General features: G+C 39.1%; 1 protein-coding gene across 12 annotated transcripts in view; it reads left to right on the top strand.

The window, feature by feature from the left end:
- The window catches only part of adgrb3 (adhesion G protein-coupled receptor B3), a 158,980-nt gene that overhangs the window by 68,674 nt on the left and 63,720 nt on the right, over nucleotides 1-26,586 (top strand). For 7 of the 12 annotated variants that reach the window (XM_078799331.1, XM_078799333.1, XM_078799329.1 and 4 more), the window contains exons 3-8: nucleotides 7,394-7,504; nucleotides 9,296-9,457; nucleotides 14,620-14,784; nucleotides 17,319-17,483; nucleotides 20,826-20,990; nucleotides 21,327-21,428. In XM_078799331.1, the coding sequence (XP_078655457.1) occupies nucleotides 7,394-7,504; nucleotides 9,296-9,457; nucleotides 14,620-14,784; nucleotides 17,319-17,483; nucleotides 20,826-20,990; nucleotides 21,327-21,428 (870 nt within the window). Of the gene's footprint in view, nucleotides 1-7,393; nucleotides 7,505-9,295; nucleotides 9,458-14,619; nucleotides 14,785-17,318; nucleotides 17,484-20,825; nucleotides 20,991-21,326; nucleotides 21,429-26,586 lie in introns of those variants that run through there. The other 5 variants (XM_078799337.1, XM_078799332.1, XM_078799338.1 and 2 more) reach the window with 5 other exon arrangements.

The following is a 26,586-nucleotide window of genomic DNA, read 5'->3' on the forward strand; positions in this document are numbered from 1 at the left end:
ATATTCCAAATACAAAACAATCTGACTCATGAGGCTCAACCAATCAGTTTCTTAAAATTAAGAGCTATATCTTATTAGTTCCAAAATACCTGACCCCCAATCTTAAACCTATGATAATTTGTTAATGATGGCTATGCAACCCCCCCACTTCTTGTTCTCTTTCTTATTGTTATTTTTATTAAAGAGTGTGAGATATTTGCTGTCTGTTTTTGTGCAGCAATGATAAGGATAAGCTTTTTTTCACTGTATTAGATCATTTACTTGTCACATGTTTGTTTTGGTTAAAACTGTTTTTGATGCGTTGGCTCTGCTGGTATGGTTTGGGACTGTGTGACCGTGATCTTCCAAACCTTGTCATGCACCAAATGAAACGAGACCACTTGAGAGAAGATTCTCATTCCACTTGGAAGTGAACTTAGTTGGGTTGAGGTTCGGTCGACATGTACCACGGTTAAGACGAAAGCATGGAAAAAAGCATGGAAAGCGTACAAAAATGATAAATGTCTAAAACAGAGGTAGGGAACCTATGGCTCGGGAGCCAGGTAGGGCTCTTTTGATGACTGTATCTGGCTCTCAAGCATTTCTTACCACAATAAAAATGTATTTTTGCTAACATTTTAAAGTAAACATCACAGAAATGACTGTTAAAAATAATATTCAAAATCAACAACTTTCTTATGCATTTTAATTCGTCCATCTATTTTCTGCTGCAATACGGCCGACCATATCTATCTTTCCTGATGATAATTTCCAGGTCAAACACCAAAACTTGATTATTACTGGGTAATGCTGTAGTCTACCTCAGTCATTGAGATGTCAAAAAAACATGTAAATATAAACTTTCCTCCTTTAGTCAAATAGCTAAAGCTGCAGAACCAAGCCTTCTGACGAAGATGGCCAAAAGAATGAAATACGTCTACGGAGTACGGTGCAAAACTATGCAGCAGCAGAAGTTGTATTAATGGCAACAAGTATTTGATTTATTATTAGACACTGCGCTGCTCACAAAAGTGTGCTGGCCACACCCCATTGGCGTGGGGTAGTGTGCCTGGTCTACGTAATTAGAGCCCATTATATCTAAAACTGTTGGTCTTACATAAAAATGCACACATTTTATTGCATTTAATGTTTAAAAAAATGTATATGGCTCTCACAGATACACATTTTAAAATATCTGGCCTTCATGGCTCTCTTAGCCAAAAAGGTTCCCGACCCCTGGTCTAAAAGGAAATGTGTTGCAAGAGTTTCTTTGTGCTCTGCTGTCTTCCTGTGTGTGACAATAACCCACATAGTCAACCCAGGGGAAGAATATTTCTAGTTATGTCACATAAGTTGGCCATTGAAATCTTTACTTTATATATCTGTTTTTGCTATGTAGTCTTTGGTCCATTGATGAAAATACTAGTGTGAAAGTGCATACCAAGTACTTATATATTATAATTTTTTGGTTGTGAAGAGTACCAAACCACACTGTAGGAAAATGATAGGACATTGAGTGCTGAATGGTAAATTTGTTTTTTCACTATTCAGCTTCACTCAAAATGACTCAACTACTGCAAAGTTTATAAACTTGTTGTAAAGCTCAACACAATATTACAAATCCATACCAATATTTATTGCAATTCTCTAGCTATTGAAATTTATTTGCACAAAAATTAATTGCAAATAATTAGTAATGAATATGCGCAATTTGTTTGATTCATGGCGCTTTAAATTAAAACAAGGATTTTATGTTTAGATTGGCTGTATTAAATCGAAAAAGGGGCATTACTGTGACGGTAGAAAATATTTACAAAGATGTAATTGCATTGGAATTTCTATCTCGCTCCATGCAACAAATTAATAAGGTCCTAAAATTCAGTTATGAGTCCACGTGGAATGATTCCAAGCATTGACAGTAAAACACGTGAAGCTACTGGACTCTTCTTGAAGATATTTCATCCAAAAGGCTTCTTCAGTTCTGAAATAGTAGGTGTGGAGTTCCCCTGTTTATGTTATGTGGTCAATAGGGACAGTAGTTGATTGTCTGCCTTGCCTCAGTGGCCGCTCTTTCCATTGAATGAGACAATCTTTGGGTGAGAGGTATCAGGACATATTATAAGCAGATGATAGGTGACATTTCTAGTTTGACGTGGATGGCTTCCTTCACATCTCCTTTAAACCAGTAGCCCTCCCTATCCATAATTTTGACACTGGAGTGTCGCTTCTTTTTTAGATGCAAATGAGATTCTGACTCTAGGTCAGAAGAAACCGTTCTTTTATGTTGTGCCATGCCTTTTCATAAGGGTTGCTTGGTCTCTCCAATATAAGGTGATTGTACTTCTCACTGTCTTTTGGGTCAACCGGTGGGTGTTGGCGGGTTTGAAATGCTTGCTATGTTTGGAGAAAATCCTTCAGAGTGTCTCTGACAAACCAGCCATCCTGTTTGTATAGTCAGACTGGGGTGGAGTGACCTTTCTTCTACTGGTGGATTCGACAAGCCCAGTTAGAGTACCAATACTTATAAAAGGGATTTCCTGACGTGTGTCTGCTCTTTCTGTTTTTCATTGTCAGTGGAAAGGATCTTCTCTGCTCTAGCCTCAAATATCCTGATAACCCCTCGCTTGTGTTCTATCAGGTGATCAGAGTCAAAGAGCAGACACTATGTCTATGTGGGCAGGTTTTCTGTAGACCTTCTATCTTTCACCGCCTGCACTTCACAGTCGAAAACCGCTTTTGCTGTGGTCCCCAGTGAAACAGATGCTTCTGTTCACAAAGCTGATGTGGTCAGTAAAAAAAACCTACAAGTCCCATTCTTAGCTGCACTTTTGATCTCAATCGCTCGACTGTAAAGATTATGAAATGCGTTGAGTTCTGCAGGGGTGTTGGATTTTGTGCACTTCTATTATCAGAGGGGACCACTTTTTCAGTCTAGGCTGGGACAATGTTTTCGGAAAGTAGAACAACCAAGGAATAAAAGCAAAGAGTTGTTCTCGGGCCTTGTGAAACCGGAGCAGGAACCCGGTTAAGGCTGCCTATTTCAACGCAGAATTTCTCTGCACAGCCAGGAGGTCCAGTTTGGGGTCCATTGAGATGATGTGGTCCTGATGGTCTTATCACGTTGTGACCTTGAACGTTTACTGGAGTGGTTTGCACCCGAGTGTGAATCTTCTGGGTTGAGACTCAGCACCTCCAAATCTAAGGCTATAGTTTTTAGTCAAAAAAGGGTGGACTGCAGCCTTCAGATTGGAAGTGAGGTGTTTCTCCAGGCGGAGGAGTCAAAGAATCTCTGGGACTTTTTTGGAAGTTAGGGAAGACTGCAGCGTGAGATAGATCGGCGTGTCGGCGTAGCATCTCTACAATGGACCTTTGTGGTGAAGAGAGAACTGAGCGGGAAGGCGAAGCTCTCAATTTACTGCTCCATCTATGTTCCCACCCTATGGTCATGAGCTTCGGGTCATGACCAGAAGAAAGAGATTGCGGATAAAAGCAGTTGAAATGGCTTTCCACCACAGGGTTGCATTTGTCTTTCCATCACTTTAAGGGAGCTTGGTCATTTGGGAGGATCTCAGAGACCCACTGCTCCTTGAGGTGACTCTGACATTTAGTCCGGATTCCTCCCTGGTGAGGTGTTCTGGGTATGCCCAGCGTTGAGGAGGCCCAACGTTGGATGCATTGTTCACAGCTGGCCTGGAAATGCCTTGGTGTCCTCCTGGTGGAACTGCAAAAGATGTCAGACACCGGGAAGTCTGGACTTCCCTTCTGAGACTGCTGCCCCCCGTGACCCAGACCCGGATTAGTTGAAGAATTAATGTAGTTCTCTTTTTGTTACCTTTTCATTTAAAATCTGTGTACAGTGTGTGTGACCTCGGACTTCATTTAGGTATCCGTCTTATAACCCGAGGACTACTTGTACAACCATGTTGGATTTCGGTATTGATCAAATCTGCTCTTTGATGGATGCCACCAATTTGAATCCTCGATAATCTTGAATGAAGACACATGACTTTTCGGTTCATTTTAAGGCAGTTTAAAAAGCTCTGAATCGTGGTCCCAACTTGAAGATAGCACTGTGTCAAATGACAGATTGTAATAACTAGCAAAGTGCAGCAACTGTGCTTTCTACCCTGTAAAGTAGTTCCAGGCCCTTTATTTCAACCTGCTTCTGACAAATGACTGCAATCTTAGCCACTTTATCTAACCACTGGCTTGAATTAATTGCTCAGGAATGGCTTTCTGTACTTGTTGCATTTTTATTTTTCAGCTTTAAACTTCAACAATAGGATGCTTGTCCAGAGACTTAACTGATCAACAGATTCATGTACTGTAATTCACCATGAGACATTTGCCTTTTAGAAAAGGTTGTAAATAACAAAGCGTAATAACTAAGCGCAACTGATGTCAGGTACAGTATGTTCTTAAGTGACATGGGCATGGATCAAACCATCATTGGTAAATATTATTTTTTTTATTAAATAATTATTCAATATCAATGACACATGAAGGCAGATATCGTCTCCGTGGACTATACTATAGAAATTAAACTAGGATGTTACCTAGAGTAGTCACTGTACAGCTTGTATAGCGCCCTCATCTTCCTGAGCAAGACACTTATCATCTTGGAGTTTGTGTTTGGCCTCCATGAGGTCTAGTTTCCTCACAGAGCAGATCAGGCCCTGCTTCAAAATGTCACAGTAAATGTTGGAATTCATGTTTCCCTCAAGTCAGCACTCACGGACCATCACACTACCACCACCATGTTTGACTTTTGGAAAAATACTCTTCTTTTTGTCAGCACTGGTGTTACCAGTTTTTCAGACAGTAACGGTTGTGTTGAGTCCTTTTGAGTCAATCGTAAATTCAGTATATATCACGAAACAAGTATTGTATTGTCCATCGAGAAGATATATTGTTGTAAAATGATTGCTGAAATGTTATTTCTGAATTTGTTAGTCATACATTGGATCACCACAGTCTCTTTCTCACACAGTATTTCTGGTGTAATCTTGCGGAATCTTGAGAAAAATAAAGAAAAATACCTATTTTAAACCTACTCAGCTAACCTCTGTTGTGTTTTGATGAAAATGTATCAACTTGGGGCTCCTCTGGTGAAAAAAGGTACAGAAAAGGGCACAAAATGTGCTGCATAAAATACATTGTTTAGGGAATACAGTCATTTCTGGCTTTCTCTTTTTTGCTATATCACAGTTTTGAATTAAAAATATATTAATTAATACATAATACTGTTTTGTGGCCTAGTAGAAAAGGCATATTCAAGGAAGGTTTTTGTGTAAATAAAGCATAGAAGTAGCTAAATGAACTAAAATACAAATATAAAGCATTCAGACGATAACACTAGGTATCAGTAACATTACTGTAACATTAGTAACATCAGTAATTAGTATCAGTAATTAGTAATTAGTATCAGTAACATTACTGTAATGTTCCAATCCACTTTATTCATATAGCACATTTTATAAACAGTTTCCAAAATGCTGCACAGACTAGTAAAAGAAAAATAAGAAAAGAAAATACAATAAATAAAGGTACAAATTGAATTTAATCCAAAACTAAAAAATCAAATAAGAAATAAAACAGTAAAATAGATATTAGAATATTAAAAACAAGACGCAAAACAATAAAAGTATAAAACATAAATCCAATAAAAATAAAAAGACAGAACTAAAAGACACAGGACCATACGACTCACTCCGAGTTAAAAGCCAGAGAATAAAAGTGGGTTTTAAGACAACACTTAAAGCTTTCGATGTCGGGGGCCTTTTTTACTTGGGAGGGGAGAGAGTTCCATATCTTGGGGCCGATGTTCGGTGTCATATGTACACACAAACACTAGAATTCATTGCCAGAACTACTAAGTCACACTAGTTACTGTTGCGGCTGCAACCCATAACAAGCGAATACTCAGTTCTGAACCACTTTAATTACTTCCTGTTCACCACTCACTCAGGTCCCCGAGCACCGGAACACATTTACTGCAACACACACCCCTTATTATGTCAACTACATCGAGTAACAAGTAGGAGAGAAGATATAAGTTTGACGAAGACCACGATGTGTAGAGGGGTATGGTCACAGGTTTGTGTGTGTGTGCTTAAGTATGCCGTAAATGGCGCCCACATTCTTGTGCCAGGGAGGAGCATAAACAGGAAAGATTTTTGTTGACCGCGTTTTGCATTTGCATTGTCACGTTCCTTACACCGCTGCACGTTATCAGCCATCAAGTTCACATGCAAATGATGTGTTTGCTATCTCGGTTTGGTTTGATCATTATCCTAGGTTATTAGAATAAACCCACCCCACCAAAGGTAGACTGTTCAGCATCTCTGTACAAGCACTTCATCAAGACGGAGGACCCCTTCCGACCCAGTCAGCGGCAAAAAGGTAAAAGGAGGCCGCAGGAATACTACTTCTCGGAAATTCACTTATCACGGTCAGGTCTGGAACCAATTAACCAGCTGAAGAAGGGATTAGTGTCTTGGAGACCTTTTTATGTTCTACAGGGGGAACATTTTTTAATTTTATTTTCTTTTATTAAGAAATAATATTGTCTATGCAGCACCCTCCTTAGCAATGCCGGGTGCATTTGGTTGTCTGATTTACTAATAAAGGCAATTTGTGCGGGATTTCTTTGTATTTTTTCAGTCCATCACCTGCTGCGTTTTTGTGAACGAATGATGAGGACCACACTGACAAAAGCGATGTCTTACACTAATTTCTCTCAATTTTGAGTTAAAAATAGATGTGATGCATATTTACGAGTCATAATTGAATCAAGCATTATTTGTGTCAGTTTTGCACCGTGCACTCTTTTAACGTCCGTTTTACTGCGGACAAAGAAAGCATGCATCGTAAGGAAGACAGCTCACAATACAATTTTGATAGTACATACATTTGCAGTGGCCAAAATGAATCCCATTATAATGAAAAATCTGTGGAAATTGTGGATCAATCGCATGTTATGTCCATGACCTCCCCGCCCCCTCTTCTGTGGCTTCCTTACAGCTTACACATTTTACTTTAATTTTTATTTTTTTTCTTTTTCTGGGCAATGCAGGCAGGCGGGTGGGAGGCAAAGAGGAAGGGAGGGAGGGTTGCAGCTTTGATGAAGTGTTAGTCAAGTAAAACCAATGTGAGTTAATTTGCATGTTTGCTATGTGTCGCCACTGTGCTTCCAAGCTCAGTTAATAATTTGACTTCACTGTTGATAAATTTGTTGCATTGTTCTATGCCCTAGAGTGAAGGACATATTAAACCCAAACATGTGTGGTCTTTGTTTCTAGCCATGTACTGCAGTTCTTCCCAACACCTTGACCAAAGAGTATGTGATAAGCTTTGTTGTCCGAAGATCATGTCTAAGCCTAGCTTTCATATCAACCTCTATTTTGTCTCATAGAATATGGAATGATCGGAGAGCATACAGTAAAAAGTCAGCGGCCGAGATCAGTTCATGACACAAAGGCCCTGCAGGAGCAAGCTGAATCTGCTAAATTTATGGCGCAAACTGGTAATATGATAGTTATATTTCCTTATTTTATTTTCTTAACTAAACTTAATTTCATCATGCATGCTCTCTCTTGTACTGCACCGTCTTGAGTGGAAATGTTTTTGCTTTATTTTTTATTTTTTGCCAACTCATTCTCTACATAAGAAATATGAATAGACACATCTCCCATTTCTTTGCTTTGAACATAAATTAGTGTTTATTTCATTTTCACGTACAGGGTTACTCATGTAGTCAGAATATTTATTTATTATTTTATGCTGTAATGCGTGATGAATTGAATATCAGTAGGCTGAAAATAAAGAAATAAACAAAAGTAATATTCAGCCAGATTGCCTAAAGAGATAAAGTGACATGAGTGGAGCTTAATAATTAAAATCATAAACTATTATAGCATACCTCCAGCATTTTCATTAGACTGAGTGCTTTACGCTATAATTACAGCACAGTATTAAATTCATTTTCATGTTGTTATGATTTTAGTTAGTTTCATTTTAAAACTATTTTGTGGTTGGGTTCTGGCAAAGGAGACTTTTGTTGTTTTCTTTTATTCCACGTGTTGTTCTGTTTACATTGCTGTCTGTTAATGTTTTCCAAACACCATCGGTTCATAACCATCTTAACTGCCAACTCACCCTACACCCCCCCCCCTCCTCCCGCCCGAATTAACAGTCACACATTAACATTCCTACCATTGAACACACGCTCTAGGTATGCTGCGTCCCCATCGAGGTGTATCACCGCGCTTTTGTGTTCTCCATTCTCACGTTAAATACACTCCCTGTGCTGCCTCATTTAACAAATTGATCCACCTTCCAGTCTATCCTATGATCTCCAAATTTAAGGGCAGATTTGTGATGAGCTAATTGGCCGAATCTAGTTGTTCCACTTTGTAGTGAGGAGCTGTTTTCAAGCGTACTGTGCTTAAAACCTTGCTACAATTCAAAGGTTAAGACATAATTAAGAAAAAAACTTCAATAAAAGAGAATACGTCACATGGAAAATTTATATTTTTGTTGCTGACATGAATTTGGTTTTATTTTTTTGGAGTCCAATTCGGGACTTTGACTGTTCTTGCTCGATAATGTTACTTCAATGAGTGTTTAAGACCAATTGAATAAAACCAATGTTAGTTTTTGAATATGAATCCAGTCCGCTTTCAACTAAACGAGCCTACAGACCTAAATTGCTAGTTTAGTGACCTTGAATTAACCTTCAACTAGTTATTTCTCTGCTTTTTTTTTATTCAGTGTGGAGCCACTTTTGAATATTGTCCCACTGATGTCAAGGAAGCTACACAATTTTGCTGCAGTGCAAGAGAATCCATATTTCCAACTTTCCTTACTCAACTAACACCCATCACTATTTCCATTGTGTGATTTTATTTTTTTCCTCAAACGTCATCCTCTTTGCATGTTCTTATCAGGTTCATTTATTTATGCTCTTTTTTCTCGCCATGCTTTTCAACATATTTTTTGTTTCACTGAAATGCTTTGCAAATTTGATGAAGATGAACTAAAAGAAATTTAGAATGCAACAATGTCTGATGTCAATTTTTCATGCCCAAATTTCTGTGATCTTTGCACAAATACGCTTTTGTCGTGACCGGATCAAGTGACTCTGTATTTGCCAAAGATCACAGAATCCCTGTGTAGAGCACCTCTGAAGTCCCGAAGATGCCACCTGTATCAACTGTGGCTAACTGTGGCCCCTTCCCATTTGACCGGCCACCTTAGCCGTGCCCCCCAAGCCCGTACTGCTGCATTTAACTAGTGTCACCCTTCTCCCATACAGGTGAATCAGGTGCAGAGGAGTGGTCCCAGTGGAGCTCTTGCTCTGTAACATGCGGTCAAGGGTCGCAGGTGCGAACAAGAACATGTGTCTCACCATATGGAACACACTGCAGCGGCCCTTTAAGAGAATCAAGGGTTTGCAATAACACTGCCCCTTGTCCAGGTAGTGTTAGCCGCAGATTCTTGAATGTTTTTATTTTTACTCATTTGTTGTTGAAATGACAGGAAATGTGTTGTATTTGTATGATGATCATCAGTTAACCCAATGTTTTCTTTCCAGTTACTTTGTGAATGTGTCTTTTGGTCATAATCACCTTTCTGATTTCTCATTTCATGTAACTGCAAGGCACCCCATCAGCAGCAAAATTTCTTTCATGACGTTTGCTTGTAAATCAGATGACATTTCTTTAAAGAGTCGTAGTACAACTGAAAATAGCTTGGCTGTTTTTTAAGGTTTTGGTGTATTTCCGTCCTTAGCACGTGTGACGGTAAGACGGCTGAATCATTGCACTTATGAATTTGTCATTCGTGCAGGTCGGTAACAATCAAAATGTTCCAGTTACGGCACATATGAATAAACACATTATATTTAAAAAAATAATAAAAAAAAAATAAACACATTTTAACGTCTTTTGTGTAAACATACTAAACTGTACATAAAGCGCCATGCTGGGAAATTAGTATTATGCAAGATTGTTCCACCTAGTGTTTGAAGTCCCGCCTTCCTGCACCTCTTATCTGCCATTGGACCAAATAAACATCACTCACAAGAGCAGGTTGTCTTCATATTAGATAACGATACATAGAAATGTGATTTTGTTGTTTTTATGAAAAACGTAATGAATGGAAAGTGCTGGCCTATTCAAATACAATAATTGATGTATTGCAGTGCTGTCCTGTTAAAAGCTGTGTCAGCAACAATTATTATATACAATAGGTATATTACATTTTGGCAAGTAAAGTGGCCAAAAACATGTCAACAAAACAAAAGCAAATGTATCTGAGCAGAAATCCAACCAGAGGAGGGATTCATGGTGTAGTTATGGTGCAAGACTGTTTAGAAATCTCACGTCTCGTGCTGTGAAGCTATTAAGGGTCCTGGTGGTTCTGCTAGGGTTATTTGTGGATGTCATGCCTGAACAGAATACTCATGGGGGGGCTGTTCCAGGTGATGCTATGCTATACTTACAAATACTTAATGTTTCCAGGATAATTAATCCTATCTAATTAATTGCAATTTCAAACGTTGACTGTTACTGTTACCAACAGCGAAATGTGTTGCATTATTTATTATGCATTATTATGCATTGATATATCCAACAGCTGTTATCCGACCTGACTCCCTCAGCCAGCCAAGCACAGGACAGGAACTGCAAATAAAAGGTGTTTTTCCCCCAATTGTTCTATGGTGGTGGTGGAAGGATGACAGACAGATAAGAAATAATGACTGGCAAAAGGTAGAGTAGAATTTCATGGTAAGCCAATCAGTGCCGGAGCTGAGGAAGGTGGGTGGTGGACCCGATACATCCATGGCGAGCAGTCTGTCAAGCTAAAAGAGACATTTTCAGGATGTACTATAAGTACAGGTACTACATTGACATCATTGATGTAAAAGACAAGAACTTCCTGTACATGTGACGTGTACATTAGTGCTAGCCTGCAGCCATTGTGAGTAACTCTAGTCTCATGAAACATCTCTCAGCGCCACTACGAAGATAAATCTGACATGAAGGTTTTTCATAAATGTAACTTTCCCTGGTTACTACGTTACGGTTTTAAAGTAATTTCCCCATCACTGTAAATGACATGTTGCACACCTACTTGATCGGGGAGATATTTGATGGTGCCGTTTGATGGAGACTTTTAAGTGCATACAACGCTCAGCATGGCCAAGTTCTGACCCATCCAGATCTTTGACGTATTGTACTGTATTCTGAATGTGGCATGTGTAAGTGGGAATTTTGCATTTTTCAAATGGGTCAACCTCCTACTCTGCATGGAGTCTCTAAGAAAATAAGATTCAGATTCAGCAACATTAAAGCCTTCACTTGTTTCAATTATATATTCTTTGTAGCATATTTTGAATACACAAATATGCTACACAGAACATATATGTATATATTTTAAAATAACCCATACAAACCAAGGCTATATTTGATTTCAAGAGTATATTATGTGGTTGTAAGAAGCTTACTCTTGTCGCTCAATATTTGACATTTTTAAGCCAAAAACTCCATATGTCCATCAGTTTTCTGCCGAGTGTGATGTTTTTTATTGCACACTATAAACCCTATAAAGTTGGATTGCTGGGGGGGGTAAACAAAACCTCTGACTTCTTGTTATATATTAATATAAGTGCAGCACTATTTTTCAAGAGCTGAACTCAAAGATCTAAAACTCTCACCAATACATAAATGAACAATTTGGAATGCCCTTTTATTGTAGCCAAGCTAAGGCACACGTGTCAGGTGGATGAATTATGAATGCTCCCTAACTCAGAGTTTGACAGATTATTGAACAATATTTGAGAGACAGGCCTTTAAGTCAAACATAGCAAAAACTAAAGCTGATTTTGCTTTTTAATTGTAATAGAAACGTGCATATTATAGTATCGCATAGTACTGCGAAGCTGAAAGTCCACAAATTGTTTGCTTTTAAGCATCATCTTGTCTAAGACTCTACTGCTCCAATTTGTTTGTTGTCTCTTTACGGCCCTCAAACTGGCCACACTTGAGAGTACAAGTCATGCTAGATTTCTAATCTTTAGTTGGGAGCATCAAAACCGTGGTTCGATGCAGACCGGGATCTGATGTCAACATGCCAATGGGGGGACCATCACCTTGATCCAATGATCTGACCACTACATATCAACCACTCATGCTGAGATCTAACTCTTACCTCTGTATATGCTGTGGTTCGAGACCTGGCTCGGTGGGAGTCATTAATTTGCTGTCTACAAAGGAAACCCCCCAAGGATACAGCATAAAAGCTATAAGTCTACTTTTTACTGGCTACTGTTGTCTATGAAATTACAGTGGAGCCTTAGAGTTTTAAGGACACTGGTTGACCTTACATTTTATCTGATTTGGAAGCGATAGAAAATAACGGAAACAAATATGGTTCAAATAATGTGACGTTTTTCATCCCTTGCCGAGCTTCAAACTCAAAAAATTTGTGTGCTTTCAGATGACAGGTCATCTCCTACATTTGCCGAAAGGTTAGAATTTTGAGGACCATATGCTATAAAATAGTAGGAGTCCACCTTGAGTCCAATTTTAGAAAATACAGTCCCACTCGATCAGATCCATATCTTACCTGTGACCAATGATTACAGTAATCCCTCGTTTAACGCAGTTAATTGGTTCTAAACCCCGACTGTGATAAGAGAAATTCTGCGAAGTAGGATTCCTTATTTATAAATGCAATATTTTCATAGTTAGAATAGAATAGAAAACCTGTTTACAACCTTCAAAGTAGCATTTGTATTATTATTAGAGCCCTCAAAACACAAAATAACACCCCTATAGTCACATTTATATTTGTATTACCCAATATAGTAGACAAAATAAGAGTAAATGAGCGATATTGTATATGTGCTGCCCTCTGGGACCTGAGTGGGGGACAAACAGACAGTAACGTTGGGGTTTCAAAACTTTGGTTTTGCATGGACAATTTTTATAATGGATTTTTATTATGGATTATGGACCTGCAACAAAAGCTTGTTGTTCCCTGGTGCTTGTGTGTCTCACCGAATGTTACAGTTACGTCACCGACCCCCTAGTGACCAGTGAAGAATGCTACATTTCACTGTCCGACTATTAAGTGATATATTTTTGAAAAACCGTGAGACAGTAAAGCCGCAAATTTCAAACTGCGATGTGGGGAGGGATGACTTTGTTTCAAATCGCTCCACCCGACGATAATAAGAGCTAAGAATTACTGATCATGTTTTTGTTTATTTGGACACAGCTCGAAAACGCAAGCAAGTCTAATTAACAAACGTCCATTTTGGCTATCAATTATCCATTATGATCACTGATTATGATCAAAATTTCACACACACTATATATATATATATATATATATATATATATATTGCTTTTGTAACTCCATGATTTCAATGCAGGTTAGCTCCTCAAGTTCACTTCGCAGTCTCCCTCTCAGTTATTACATTCCCTTCATCTCCGGGAACAGGAAGTTACTTGAGAGACTAATCAGAGAGTTTGTTTCGTTTTTAAAGAAGAAGTACTTTCATTATTTAATATGCCTGTGTATTGTCTGCTGCCAAGGCAAGACATGAGTTGTCTAACCTACTGTATGTCTGCTGCTCACATTTCCATATTCTGCTCTCCAAAGTCAAAACTTTGAGCCAATAGCGAACGTTTTCTGCAGTTTGAGGAGGAAGTTGCCATCTGTCAGCCGGAGATGCAAAATTGAATTGCTCAAGAAACAAAACCTTTTTGCCAGCTATTGTGTAAAATTAGGAAGCTAGAACAAAACACTCTGGTCCTTCAAAGCTTGCCTAAGAAAGAGACAACTCGTAATTAAGGCAACACATGTACTGTATTTGCTCATCTCATGTTTCACGGACCAAAACATCTTTATGTATTTTTATGAATTTGTGTTGAACATATTAAGGAACAATTGTTGCAGCAGTGTGTCGGGAGGATCCAAAAATAAAATCAGACCATCTGGGGTTTAGACCACGCTTAAAGACGAAATAATTGCCTGCCTTGGGAACATTTTTTACATCCTTTCCATAACTGATGTCTTACCGGGAATAAAATATATATCATTAATCTGATATTTAGGTATGGTTGCTTATTGCAGACACTATTGAGTACGACGGCTTTTTCAGACACACGGACCCAGTATACGGTCTGTCTGCTGCGTAATGATTATTAATATATTGTTGTAGGGAGAAACTTGCGCGACCTTTGTCATCCTGCATTAACCTCGAGGTATTTGCAGTCACCCAAAAAAAATCAGCAAGCTGTAAATTTGACACACCACCCACATCTTTGCTCAGTCTGGAACAGTAATATCTCGATTACACTTGGCTGCTGTTTGAGCCATCGTTAATTAACGTCTTCACATGGAAAAGTTTGCTAATGAATGTTAAATATACATATAATATACACAAGTGACTGAATTAAGCCCTGCACTGTCCGTGTGCTCAGTGTTTCATCTAATATCTTTATCGTTAATTATTTGTGATTGATTTGATTTCATTTTATGGCTAAGCCCAGTTTATTATTGTCAGTTTATGTCACGGGCACAGTGAAGGGATATTGATCGGACCTGACACCTTCTCTGTGCCCGCAGTGCACGGTGTATGGGAGGAGTGGTCGCCGTGGAGTCTGTGCTCGTTCACTTGTGGCCGGGGTCACCGCACTCGGACTAGGATGTGTGCGCCCCCACAACATGGAGGCCGGGCCTGCGACGGACCTGAGACACAGACTAAGCTTTGCAACATAGCCCTATGCCCAGGTATCACCTATCTACAGATAATCTCCCTTCAAAGTTTCACCATTCATCATCATCTCGGAAAAAGGAATGGCTCAAATTGAGGCTAGCAAACCTTTTTCAGTACTTACCCAAATTAGAAATGTGGTTTTACCCCGGAACCCAAACCGTAGTTGACCGATGTAACGATCTGGTATATCACATTTCCATCTGTTTGTTTTTAATACAGTAAAGTCTCGTTATATCGATATCGGTTAAAACGAATTACTACTTATTACGATACTATTTTCATTTCCCGGCAAATTTCTAGTCTTTTATGATATAATTAGTTGCGTTAGTACGATACCCGGTTATTATGATAATCCGGTTACTACGATGCCCTTTTCATCTCCCGCCAGCCAATTTGGTCTGCTTATATCGATACAAAAGCAGCTTAAATCAATCTTTGCTTAAGGATTTCAATACCAAAAAAGAACACGACGAACGGCTGCTTCCAGTCAACTTTATTTTTCACACTTCCACCACCAGAGTGCAGCACACACAGCGGAAAACACCCGTCCCTCGCGCCTACCCCTCCGGGTGGCAACACTTTCCCTATCGATAGTTCCGGGGTGAATTATGTCCCGGTAACCGGTAATCACTACAGCATAAGTTTATTTTTATTTACTGTAGTACAAAATGTATTGTAGTACAAAAGCATGCTAGATACGCAATCCATGAACTCAAGGAGAAAATTACATGCCATATCAAAGATCCGCCCACTTTTAATGCAGTTCGGCGCAGGATCGGATATATGGATAGTCCGGTTATATCGGTATTTTTTCCGACTCCCGAGAATATCGATATAACGAGACTTTACTGTATATAAAAAACTATTGTACCACAAAGTATCAACAAAAAATATCCCAGAAATGATCATCAGACAAGCACTATCTCACAAAAGTCAATACTAGATTGGGATGATGGGAATTTCGGCTCTTTTGGCTCTTAATTTTTGTTATTTTTGTTTTTACTAAAATACATGCAAATAAACTGAAATTAAATAGAATTATATCAAATGTTTATTATTTATATGCCATTATTTAAATTGTATTCCATGGAACTGATTGCTACAAAAAGTCAATTATAACCCATCTCAGTTAGACCAAAAATCCAGTCTGATTGTGTGTATTATTCGTAAATTTCCAACTACAGTATTTCCTACTATTTACGGTGAAACAACATAACATCAACAAAACATTACACAACAAAATATCAATGAAAATGCAGCATCCGGATCACAATTTCTCCTTATCTTTAGCAAAGATTGGCATTCAGAAACATAAAGTGCCTCAGCTTTTGTTTCATGTAGTCTGAAATGATGTAGCAACTTTCCTGCACTCTCATTCGTCTCCCTTCCTCTTGGTCGTGCTCACAGATGTGCGGCGTGTGTGTAACACTTACCCGTTCTCAGTATCAATACATTTTGACCAATCACGTGATGTTTTAAGAGGAAAACAAGAAAAAAAAGGCCTGCTCATTCACTTCAAAGAGCCGTCTCTCTCGTCATTCACTTCAAAGGCTGAACAACCCATTACTATTGAGTACACCCCTCACGTTTCAGCAGCCATTTTTAGTACAGTGTTCTATATGTTCAGTATTCTAATAGGACACTATATACACTATACACTATAGTGTATATACACTACATAAGCTTAGAATAGTATACATTAGAATAGTATATATTAAATGGATCTAAGTAATGTCCAAGTTTCATTACTGTAGTATTTCCCCTTGTGTGCTGAAATGTGAGTGGTGTACTCAGTAGTAATGGGTCGTTCGACCTTTGAAGTGAATGACGAGAGCTGGCTCTTTGAAGTGAATGAGCAGGCTTTTTTTGTATGACTTTTGTGAGATACTGAACTGAACAGAATTGCAAAGCGGTTACTGTTTGTTGTACGTGTACGTGGGATGTTGAAGCAGAATTAGAAATCATCTTGCCCAAAGATGACATACAGATTAATTAATATTATTATTATTATTATAGTGTATATTTATAAACAGCAAAACCCCATGCTAAAAAAGTCCATATCATCATCTGCTTCACAATGGCGTGTAGCATTTTAAACATACAATCAGCAATTTGATAAAAACTGCAGCAGAGCCCATTGTGGGTCCAGACCTCAGGTTTAGGAAGTGTGAGGTAAGAGTTTTTAGAGCATTAGAAAAATATGGCCTGCCATTAGAATAAAAATGCCAGGGATAAAAGCAGGTCATTGGAGTAATCAGCCTCCATTCAATCAGAATAAAGCTCAATCAAAGCAGGGTTTGGTAATTGTACTTAATCTGTGTCAATAATATTGTTGCATGGACAAAAGTCATTTAGTTTTTACCGCAGATTTTTTTTCTCCAAAAAGTGAAATGCTGTAGTCCCTTTTTAAAGTCCATGTCGGCTATACATTTTGTATACCCCTGGATTTTATTCTAAATCTCCTTCCATTTCTGTCTGCCCCCTTTTATTTTTTATTTTTTCCACCATCACTTGCGACATGCTTGTTGTATTGTGGCTGGTGCCTCAGTGGATGGACAGTGGCAAGAGTGGAGCTCTTGGAGTGATTGCTCAGTGACCTGTGCCAACGGCACTCAGCAACGGACCAGGCAGTGCTCGGCGGCCGCGCACGGGGGATCGGAGTGTCGCGGTCACTGGGCAGAAAGCAGAGAGTGCCATAATCCTGACTGCACAGGTAAAAAGCCGCAGCCTCTTTAATTCCATATCCGCTAGGATGTCTAAATGTGGATTAGAATTCATTCCTCACGAGGGTCGCGGGGGGTGCTGGAGCCTATCCCAGCTGTCTTTGGGCGAGAGGCGGGGTACACCCTGGACTGGTGGCCAGCCAATCACAGGGCACATATAGACAAACAACCATTCACACTCACATTCATACCTATGGACAATTTGGAGTGGCTAATTAACCTAGCATGTTTTTGGAATGTGGGAGGAAACCGGAGTACCCGGAGAAAACCCACGCATGCACGGGGAGAACATGCAAACTCCACACAGAGATGGCCGAGGGTGGAATTGAACCTTTGTCTCCTAGCAGTAAGGTCTGCGTGCTAATTTATAATATAAAAAACATTTTTTTTTGTTGAGGTTAGGGGACGGAATTCTGGAATTTTGATAGAATATTTTAGATTTTGTGACATGTTACCAAGGATACAGTATCCCACAAAAGTGACTATACCGCTTTTCATGAAATGAAACTTCGAGTTTCGAGTAGTCAGTGTGCTTGTATTGATTTCTAATTATGATCTAAATAGCTGGCAACGCAATTTTGTCAGGCCTCCATTCAAGCACGATGGTAGCATTATAGTGTGGAGTTGCATGAGTGCTGCTGGGGAGCTGCGGTTCATTCAAGGAATTGCAATGTGAACTAGAAAAGCTGTGAACATGATAACAACCATAAACACACCTCCAAAACAATCTGTGTAACCATGGTGAATGTCCTATCCAAGAGGATACCATATGGTGAGCATAGTACATCTACCATGATATTCACATAATGATAAGCTGATAAATTATGTAGTATTATGACCTATGTAACACAATAGGCAGGAATATAAAGCTATACTTCCAGTCATGACATGTTGACGTGTTTACACAAACTGACTGACGTGCATGCTCACTGAGAAGTGGGTGCAGAGGGTACGTGTGTCACACATCATCTGCAGCCCGACGTAGACCGGCACACAACGAAAGTTCCTCCTGCACTAAAAGTACTACATTGCGTCTGCATGCTCCCAAATGTTGCACAAGCGTCACACCAGTGAGACACTTCTATCACTCTCACAAAGACAGGAAGTCCCACAAACGGTTGCTGCAGCAGGGGCGGAGCTAATTGGCGGAGGGGCTCTGCGATTCATATATACTGTATATATACAGTACATTGAATATCAATATTGTGTCCCAGGGACAACCTTTCACATTTTATTATCTGCTCTTCTGTTGCCTCTACTGCATGGTGAAAAAACCTTAATATTGAGAATCAAAGCTGCGTTTCAAGAAAATTGGAATAATGTTAAGACCATGCTCTATCAATTGGATTTGTACAATCCAGTTAGAAATGCTGTATGCCTTTCACAGAATTCAGGGTTAGCCGCCCAGGCTGTCCGTCAGCACCATTGATGCATTAGAGGCTCATAGATGTCAGCTTAGTGGCCTCCATCAAGCCTTGTCTCAACCCACAGAGGCCCTCTTATAATCTCCTGATGCAATTTTTGCTGCTGCAGCTGGAAAAAAATTGGATTTTTTTTTTGTTCTGTTTTGTTTGATTGTAAGAATCTTTTTCCATTCTGAAAGATTGTCAAAAAGTTAGTCAACTGTTCAGTCAAGGCAAAACACTATAAAGGAAACAATAGAGAGAGAATTCTGAATATTTCTTTTATTCCAATTTGTGTAACCTGGAAATATGATTTCTGTCATTTGCTCCTCATGATGAAGATGCATTTGTGTGTGTGTTTAATGAGTGCTACCTATTTAGCAATTTAAATGTATCCAAAGGTGACTGATCAAAAGTTTGCACTGAAAAAAAGAAAAAAATATATATATGCGTGTGTGTAATACGTGTTTCTTTGTGAAAATTAATTACATCTCCATTGGTAGATCTCTGCCGAGGCCAAACACTCATTTTTTGTATTTTTTTTACTATATTATACACCTTCATGGATGCCAGCACCATGATATGCATACATTTGTTTTTTAAGATTGAAATAATAAGGAAATATTTGCAGTATAACATCCTTGACAGGGAGGTCAGTGCTGAGTTTCCATCAACAATAGCAGCTTTGAAGCAAACATCTGATATTTTTTGGACAATACGAGCTTTCAGAACTGAAGTTCAGGGATTGTCTTCAGCAGCTTCTCTTCTACATTTGGAAGCGGTAAAGAAGAAGGTTATTTGTAGGAGAATTGTTGTGCAGCATGTGCAATTATTACATTGCTGAAGGGTAGTATTGTTTTGTCTATTGCACGGTTTAATAGTCTTCATTACAAAGGCATTAAACCAGCTGCTGGATATGACAACTTTTGAAATTATTGTGCTTCAACATTGGCAGCAGGAGTGGGAAATCACCATTTGTAGAAAAGTTTTGGTGGCTATAAAACACGCATATCCCGCTAAGCGCTTCCAGTAATTTTGCTCAATTAATGAATTTAATCTGGAAGCTTTAAGTCTATAACCAAATGCGATACAGTAGTCTCTTGTTTATTGCGGTTAATTGGTTCCAAACCTAACCGTGATAAGTGATAAGTTCTGCAAAGTAAGATTCCTTACCGTATTTATAATTCAATATTTCCGAGCAGTGGTTAGCGTTCTGGACTCCACTGGTATATGCCAGGAAGGGGATCCAGAATATAAAGGGCTCAAGCCGAAAATCAGTATGTGGATCAAAAAGATCTGCTGTGGCGACCCCGTAATCAGAAAGAAACAAACACTTTATAATTCAATATTTCCATAGTAAAATCATAGAAAACCTGGTTACCACCTTCTGAATACGGCTTTTAACATTATGAGAGTCATCTCGACATGAAATAACAACCCTATAGTCACCTTTACACTTGTATTACCAAAAATAGGAGATAGAATAATAAAAGATAAGCCATCTAAGACGAGCTTATCTGTGTTGCTGTAAATGTGTTCTTGGTGAGTGGGGAGTTGAGTGGGGAGTGGATTTTGGCCGCAACAGTAGCCCGGGTTTTTATTAGGGATTTTTATTGGTGATTATTGCCCATTTTTTGAGATAATTCATTACCTATTGATCAGTGAATGCTTTTGAATGCATCTTCTGAATGCCTTACATTTTGATCCTTATATTTTTATATACGTATTTACCCATTTTATGCTTGAAAATGCCTCATTTATGCAAAAAGTATCTAAGATTGCTCAAATATGTCGATTTTTGGGAGCACGAAACAGCATTTTTTCTTCTCTAGAAAAAAAGTCTTCAAAAGAGGGGGTCGTCTTATATTCAGTGTCAACTTATATTCCAGTCAATATGGTATTTTTCAACAAGATTTGTTTGTGTTGCAGCAAATGGCCAGTGGAACCCATGGGGTCCATGGAGCGGCTGCTCCAAATCCTGCGATGGTGGCTGGCAGAGGCGAACTCGGGTGTGTCAGGGGGCGGCAACGACCGGGCATCAGTGTGATGGCAATAGGGAAGAAGTCCGCAAGTGCAGCGACCAACGCTGTCCAGGTAAGCTGGAATACAATTATAATAATATAATGTCATTTGTAATATAAGTTGGATTGGGCTTTGTCATTTTGCAAATTAATAAAAAGTTTTAAAAGTTTTTGTACAACCTTGCTTGGAAATCCCCAGTACTCATGTACGTCATACAGACGCACACACATTAACAGTTTTTCACTGCCATGCAGTACAGGGATGGCAAGGTACCTACATAGACTAGCATTACTCATCTTGATGCCCTCTATTCTTCAGTGTAAGGGCAAGAAATGCTTGCATCATGCATGAAATACTGGAATGTTCTTTTCATCGGTACAGTTACACTTGCATGACTTTGTATTTCAGCACCGTATGAGATTTGTCCCGAGGACTATGCCGTGTCAATGGTGTGGAGACGCACACCTTCAGGGGAACTGGCCTTTAACAGATGTCCACCAAATGCCACAGGTAAGGACAAATAATATTTTTATTTATATTTGGTTATCCCTGTCTCATTCTTAATAACCTGTTCCATAACCTGTTTGCATGTGATGACATTAATGTTGGATTTCCTACATAACAGGCCTTTTTGTTCTACAAGTTTATTGCCTAATCTTGGCTAAACTTACAAAACACTGTGACAGTAAAAGTAACCGTGGTGCCAGAATTTAACTGCCAAAGGAGAAAGTCCTTATCCCTTCATCCGAATGCACCACACAGCGTAACTCTTGGCTGCACCTGTCAGATTTTTCTCAGGCTGTGACTCATTGCATTGGATTGTTGGAGAGAAAAAGAAAATAGTGTATTTTTAGACAGTCACACTGCTTTTAATTCTGTGATGGATGAAACACACTGACATCTAATACTGTATATCAAATATACACTTGCATGCCAAACTAACTAAATTGAGAGAATTTTTTTTTTAGGGCTATAATATATATATATATTTCTTTTTTTTTAGGGCTATATATATATATATATATTAAAAGCTGGGATAGAGCAAAGCTGAAAAATTGGAACCGTGAAGTGGGGAGGGACGATTGTGTATATGTTGATGTCGCACCCAAACTATAAAAAAAAGTGTGACTCAATTTCTCTCAATTTAGTTAATTTGGCATGCAAGTGTATATTTTATATACGTGTGTGTGTGTATATATTAATTCTGCAATTATGCTGTGTCATGGTTGAATATGGCCTATTATTTGTCAAAACATATGCATATTTAAGAACCGGCCACCAGTCCAGGGTGTACCCCGCCTCTCGCCCGATGACAGCTGGGATAGGCTCCAGCACCCCGGTGACCCTTGTGAGGATTAGCGGTATGAATGAAAATGAATGAATGAACATAAAAATGCCTATATGCCTAAATGCCCATCAACATAAACATGTCTAAATTTACTAAAATACAAATATAATATATATATACAAATATAATTACTGTAATGTTCAGTGAGACACACAAGCACCAGACTTGATTGCAGGTCACAACAGGCACAATAATCCCTAATAAAAACGTGGGTTGTTTGTCTGTTCACTCAGCTCCTTTAGGGAACATATTTATAGCAACACACACAAGCATGATTCTTATTTATGTTGTATTTATTTAGGGTTACGTTCTCTTATTATGTCTTCTATATTAGATAATGTGAGTGTAAAGGTGACTATAGAGAGTGTTATTTCGTGTTCTAATAACGTTAAACATAAATACACAACAAGTTTTCTATGCTCTAATGACGAAAAAAAATTGGTTAGGCATCCAACTTCACGGAAATTCACTTATCATGATCTGGTCTGGAACCAATTAACTGTGATAAACGAGGGATTATTGCCTCTGTCCGAGGCACATTGATTTCTAGAGCAAGAGCTTACGTGACTTACGTTACAACAGCAGCATAGATACAGCGACAACACTGACAATGTGTGTTCTCATTTGGGTGGCTGTGTCTTCCAGCACAAGACTTATGCTCCAGTCCTCGGGTAAAAAATGCTAACAGAAAACAAGCATCTTGTTGAGTCGTCCTAGTGAAATTTAGATCTAGGGATCCATTCTTTCGTCTGTGAGTGGCACTGAAACTAGCGGCTAGCAGCTAGCAAGGCATCATGTTAGTTCGCTAGATAAATACAATTTTTCATGTTAGCTGCATACATGAGTTAGTTATGTAAATGGGATACTTTTGAGTTTTTTTATGAGGGCATCAAAATAGGTACTTCCCATGACGTCCATTGTTAGCTAGCTCATATTCATTTGTTTTCTCGCACTAGAATGCACAGAAAAAGGACATAAATGTGTGTTCATCTTTCACATAAGGGTTGTGAATGATGAGAAAAAAAGTGCAGTTCCCCTTGAACTTGTTTGTGTTCTAAGGGAGAAAAAATTACATTGGTCTTTAAAAAGTTCAGATCTGATTTTATTTATCACAGTGATTGCTTAAAGAAACCAAATGTCCATCCCGGTTACAAAATACATTTTTTTAATACAACTTAATCTCATCGACCTGCATTACGATGCTCTTATAAAATGTTATCTTGAAAGCTCTACCCGAGTGGTGTTTTGTCTCTGTGCCATTTCTGTCGTTTTGCAACCGATCACAGCATCTCTGTGGTAGTCCATACAAAAGGACGCAGAAAAATGCCATAGTGACACATGAATGACATAAAAAAATTCTGCGAATAATAACACAAAGGTGCCGCATCAGTTGACCCTAAAAGCCGGCCTAATGGTTGGACCAGTGTAATGACAAAAGACTAGAAGAACAGGAAGCAGACATATTTCATGCTTAAACTGCGTTGGCACTGGAAAAAGACCACAATGGAGGATAGTTCAGGTCGGGTCAAGTTTGTTTGTAAAGCGATTAACACAGTTTTGTAAAGGTCGCATTATGCAACCATAAATGGGCTGGAACCTCTCCACCTTTTGTTTTGTATTTAAATTGAGGTCAAACCCGACGCAAAAGGAAACCATGATTAGCTTTTTTCTTTCCCCCAGGATAGTCAAACTGCTGAGATGGATTTAACAAAGATGAAATATTGATCAGCACAAGCAACGCAACAAAATGTGAGACAAGGATGTAGAAAGACAGCTCGCTTGACGTGTCCAAGTGTGTTAGGGGCATCGGTGCTTACACTGTCGTCATCAAGGTCATCGCAGGAACAGCACCCAGCGTTGCCTCGACCATCATGGGTGACAACTGCCACCAGTGGCGAGGAGAGGAGGTCTGGTTTCGACTGTGTGGATACAAGTGTTGCAATGTGGAAAGACAGGTGGACTCAAGTGCGGGAGCTCAGCTCCAGTCAGGCAGAATCAGTCTGTTTTGAGAAAAGAAAACACATGCAGGATGACAGAAACAAAGCCAGCATTGGATTAAAGTCGAGCTCACAAGGAATACTTTCTTTGTGACATGAAAGCATCTGATTGGAGCAGAAACACATTTCAAAATAGGAATGCCATTGAGCTCAAAACAAAATTAAGTCTCCTACAGTCGTTGGGTGTGTAGCCTAGGACAGCAAATAACCGTCAGGGTCTGTAATCAGGGCTGGGTCAGAGAACATTAGCATTGACAGCTGTGGCTGTAGGCAACCTCCCGATGTACTTTTTTTTTTTTTACTTCCACAAGAAGGCTACATTTGAAGTTGAGTATGCCGGTTTAACAGATACACATACACCACAAATTATGTTTGTTGGCAACAATTTGGCAAAGTTCAGCTACTAATGTTAGTTATAGAATATGCAGTAATTAACTGTGATAAGTGAAGTTTGTAGCTACAGCATCGAAAACCTGCGTACAACTTTTTTTTAACATTATGAGAGTCAAAACAGACCATTTAAGACATAAATAAGACTCATGTTCATGTGTGTCGCTGTGTATGGGGTCCGGTTATAGGGGAGTTGAGGTGGGGGGCACACAGGAAGTGACTCAGGCGGTTCAGCGTGCCGTGGGTTGCAAACCTAACAGTAGTTAGGGATTATTGTGCCTGTTGTGAAATAATTCAAACTTGCAAAAAAAAAAAAAACTATGTCCAGCGATCAAGTCTGGTGCTTGTGTGTCTCACCAAACATTACAGTAACGTTACCAACACCTAGTAGAATACTACCATTACAATGTCTTTGAATGCGTCTTCTGAATGTTTTATGTTTTGGTATTCAACCATGAAAAGCATTATTTGTAGTTTTTTATAGCCAAAAGGAAGAGTAAAAATAAACACTGCCGGGTGGTAACGCTTGCCGAAGTACAGTAAAGTCTCGTTATATCGATATCGGTTATAATGAATTACTACTTATTACGATACTATTTTCATTTCCCGGCAAATTTCTAGTCTTTTATGATATAATTAGTTCCGTTAGTACGATACCCGGTTATTATGATAATCCGGTTACTACGATGCCCTTTTCATCTCCCGCCAGCCAATTTGGTCTGCTTATATCGATACAAAAGCAGCTTAAATCAATCTTTGCTTAAGGATTTCAATACCAAAAAAGAACACGGCGAACGGCTGCTTCCAGTCAACTTTATTTTTCACACTTCCACCACCAGAGTGCAGCACACACACCGATTCCCGCACTTCCTGGTTCACAGGTCATGCTCAACCCGCCCCACATAGCTGGCCAAACACATGCCTGTATAGAATCTATACACCCGAGAGAAACCACAAACGCAGTTGGTTCTTCTGTTGAGATGTCGAGTGCATTATTGCCCAATTTTAATGCAGTTTGGCGCAGGATCGGATATATGGATAGTATATTATATTGGTATTTTTTCCGACTCCCGAGAATATCGATATAACGAGACTTTACTGTAACTGTTTTTCCACGAAAAAAGAAACAAGGTGTAACAACGGTAACAAAGAGGCATAAGAAGCCATGCAGGGCCGATGAAGACAGGAGAATACTCCAACAGCATCCCGCCGATGCCGAGATGATAAATACTAACTTGGCTAATCACCAAGTGTCAGCAGATGCTTCTCGTAGCATCGCCCACCCAAAAATGGAAATATACAGTAAACACAAAATAGAAGCACACACAAATCACAGAATGTAACAGCGACAGCGCTCTTCCAATTAACACCCCAACCTCTTTGCGGTAGGTTAGACTAAACGCCATGGCTATAATTATACCATTTATGTTACAAAATATAAAATCTACACAGACGAATGGCACAAGGGCCAGGAAAGAGCACATTATTCTGTCCACTTGCATTATAGTCATATAGGGCATTAATCCATCAACCCCCCCAATGCAGCTTTAGTGTAGCCTTGGCACCTGCTTTGTAAGATGTGTTACTGCTACCTACAGGACAGGAGAAGAGGAATATATATAAAGTTTTTTGGAGTCGAGTGAGCATGTTTCGGCTTGTTCGGCCCTCCACTGAGTGGTTTTCACTTCAAAGATTTATTATTTGTTTTTTTTGGATGATGGGTAGCTAGAAAATAACACCCTGTTACAGTATGTGAGCACACGTTGTCTCTTGGCAAGCATTTTTGTCAGCACGACTCCAGAGATGATTAGTTGATCAATGAATGACATCTTGCTGGGGAGAAAAGTCTTCTTTTGCCAGCCCATTTGGTCATTTACCACTGACTGTGATGCCTTCGGAAATGTGATATAAATCTTTTTGGAAAAGGTTCCAA

This window comes from Doryrhamphus excisus, linkage group LG20, assembly GCF_037039965.1.
Source record: "Doryrhamphus excisus strain RoL-2023G ecotype Guam linkage group LG20, RoL_Dexc_Guam_v1.1, whole genome shotgun sequence".
NCBI lineage: Eukaryota > Metazoa > Chordata > Actinopteri > Syngnathiformes > Syngnathidae > Doryrhamphus > Doryrhamphus excisus.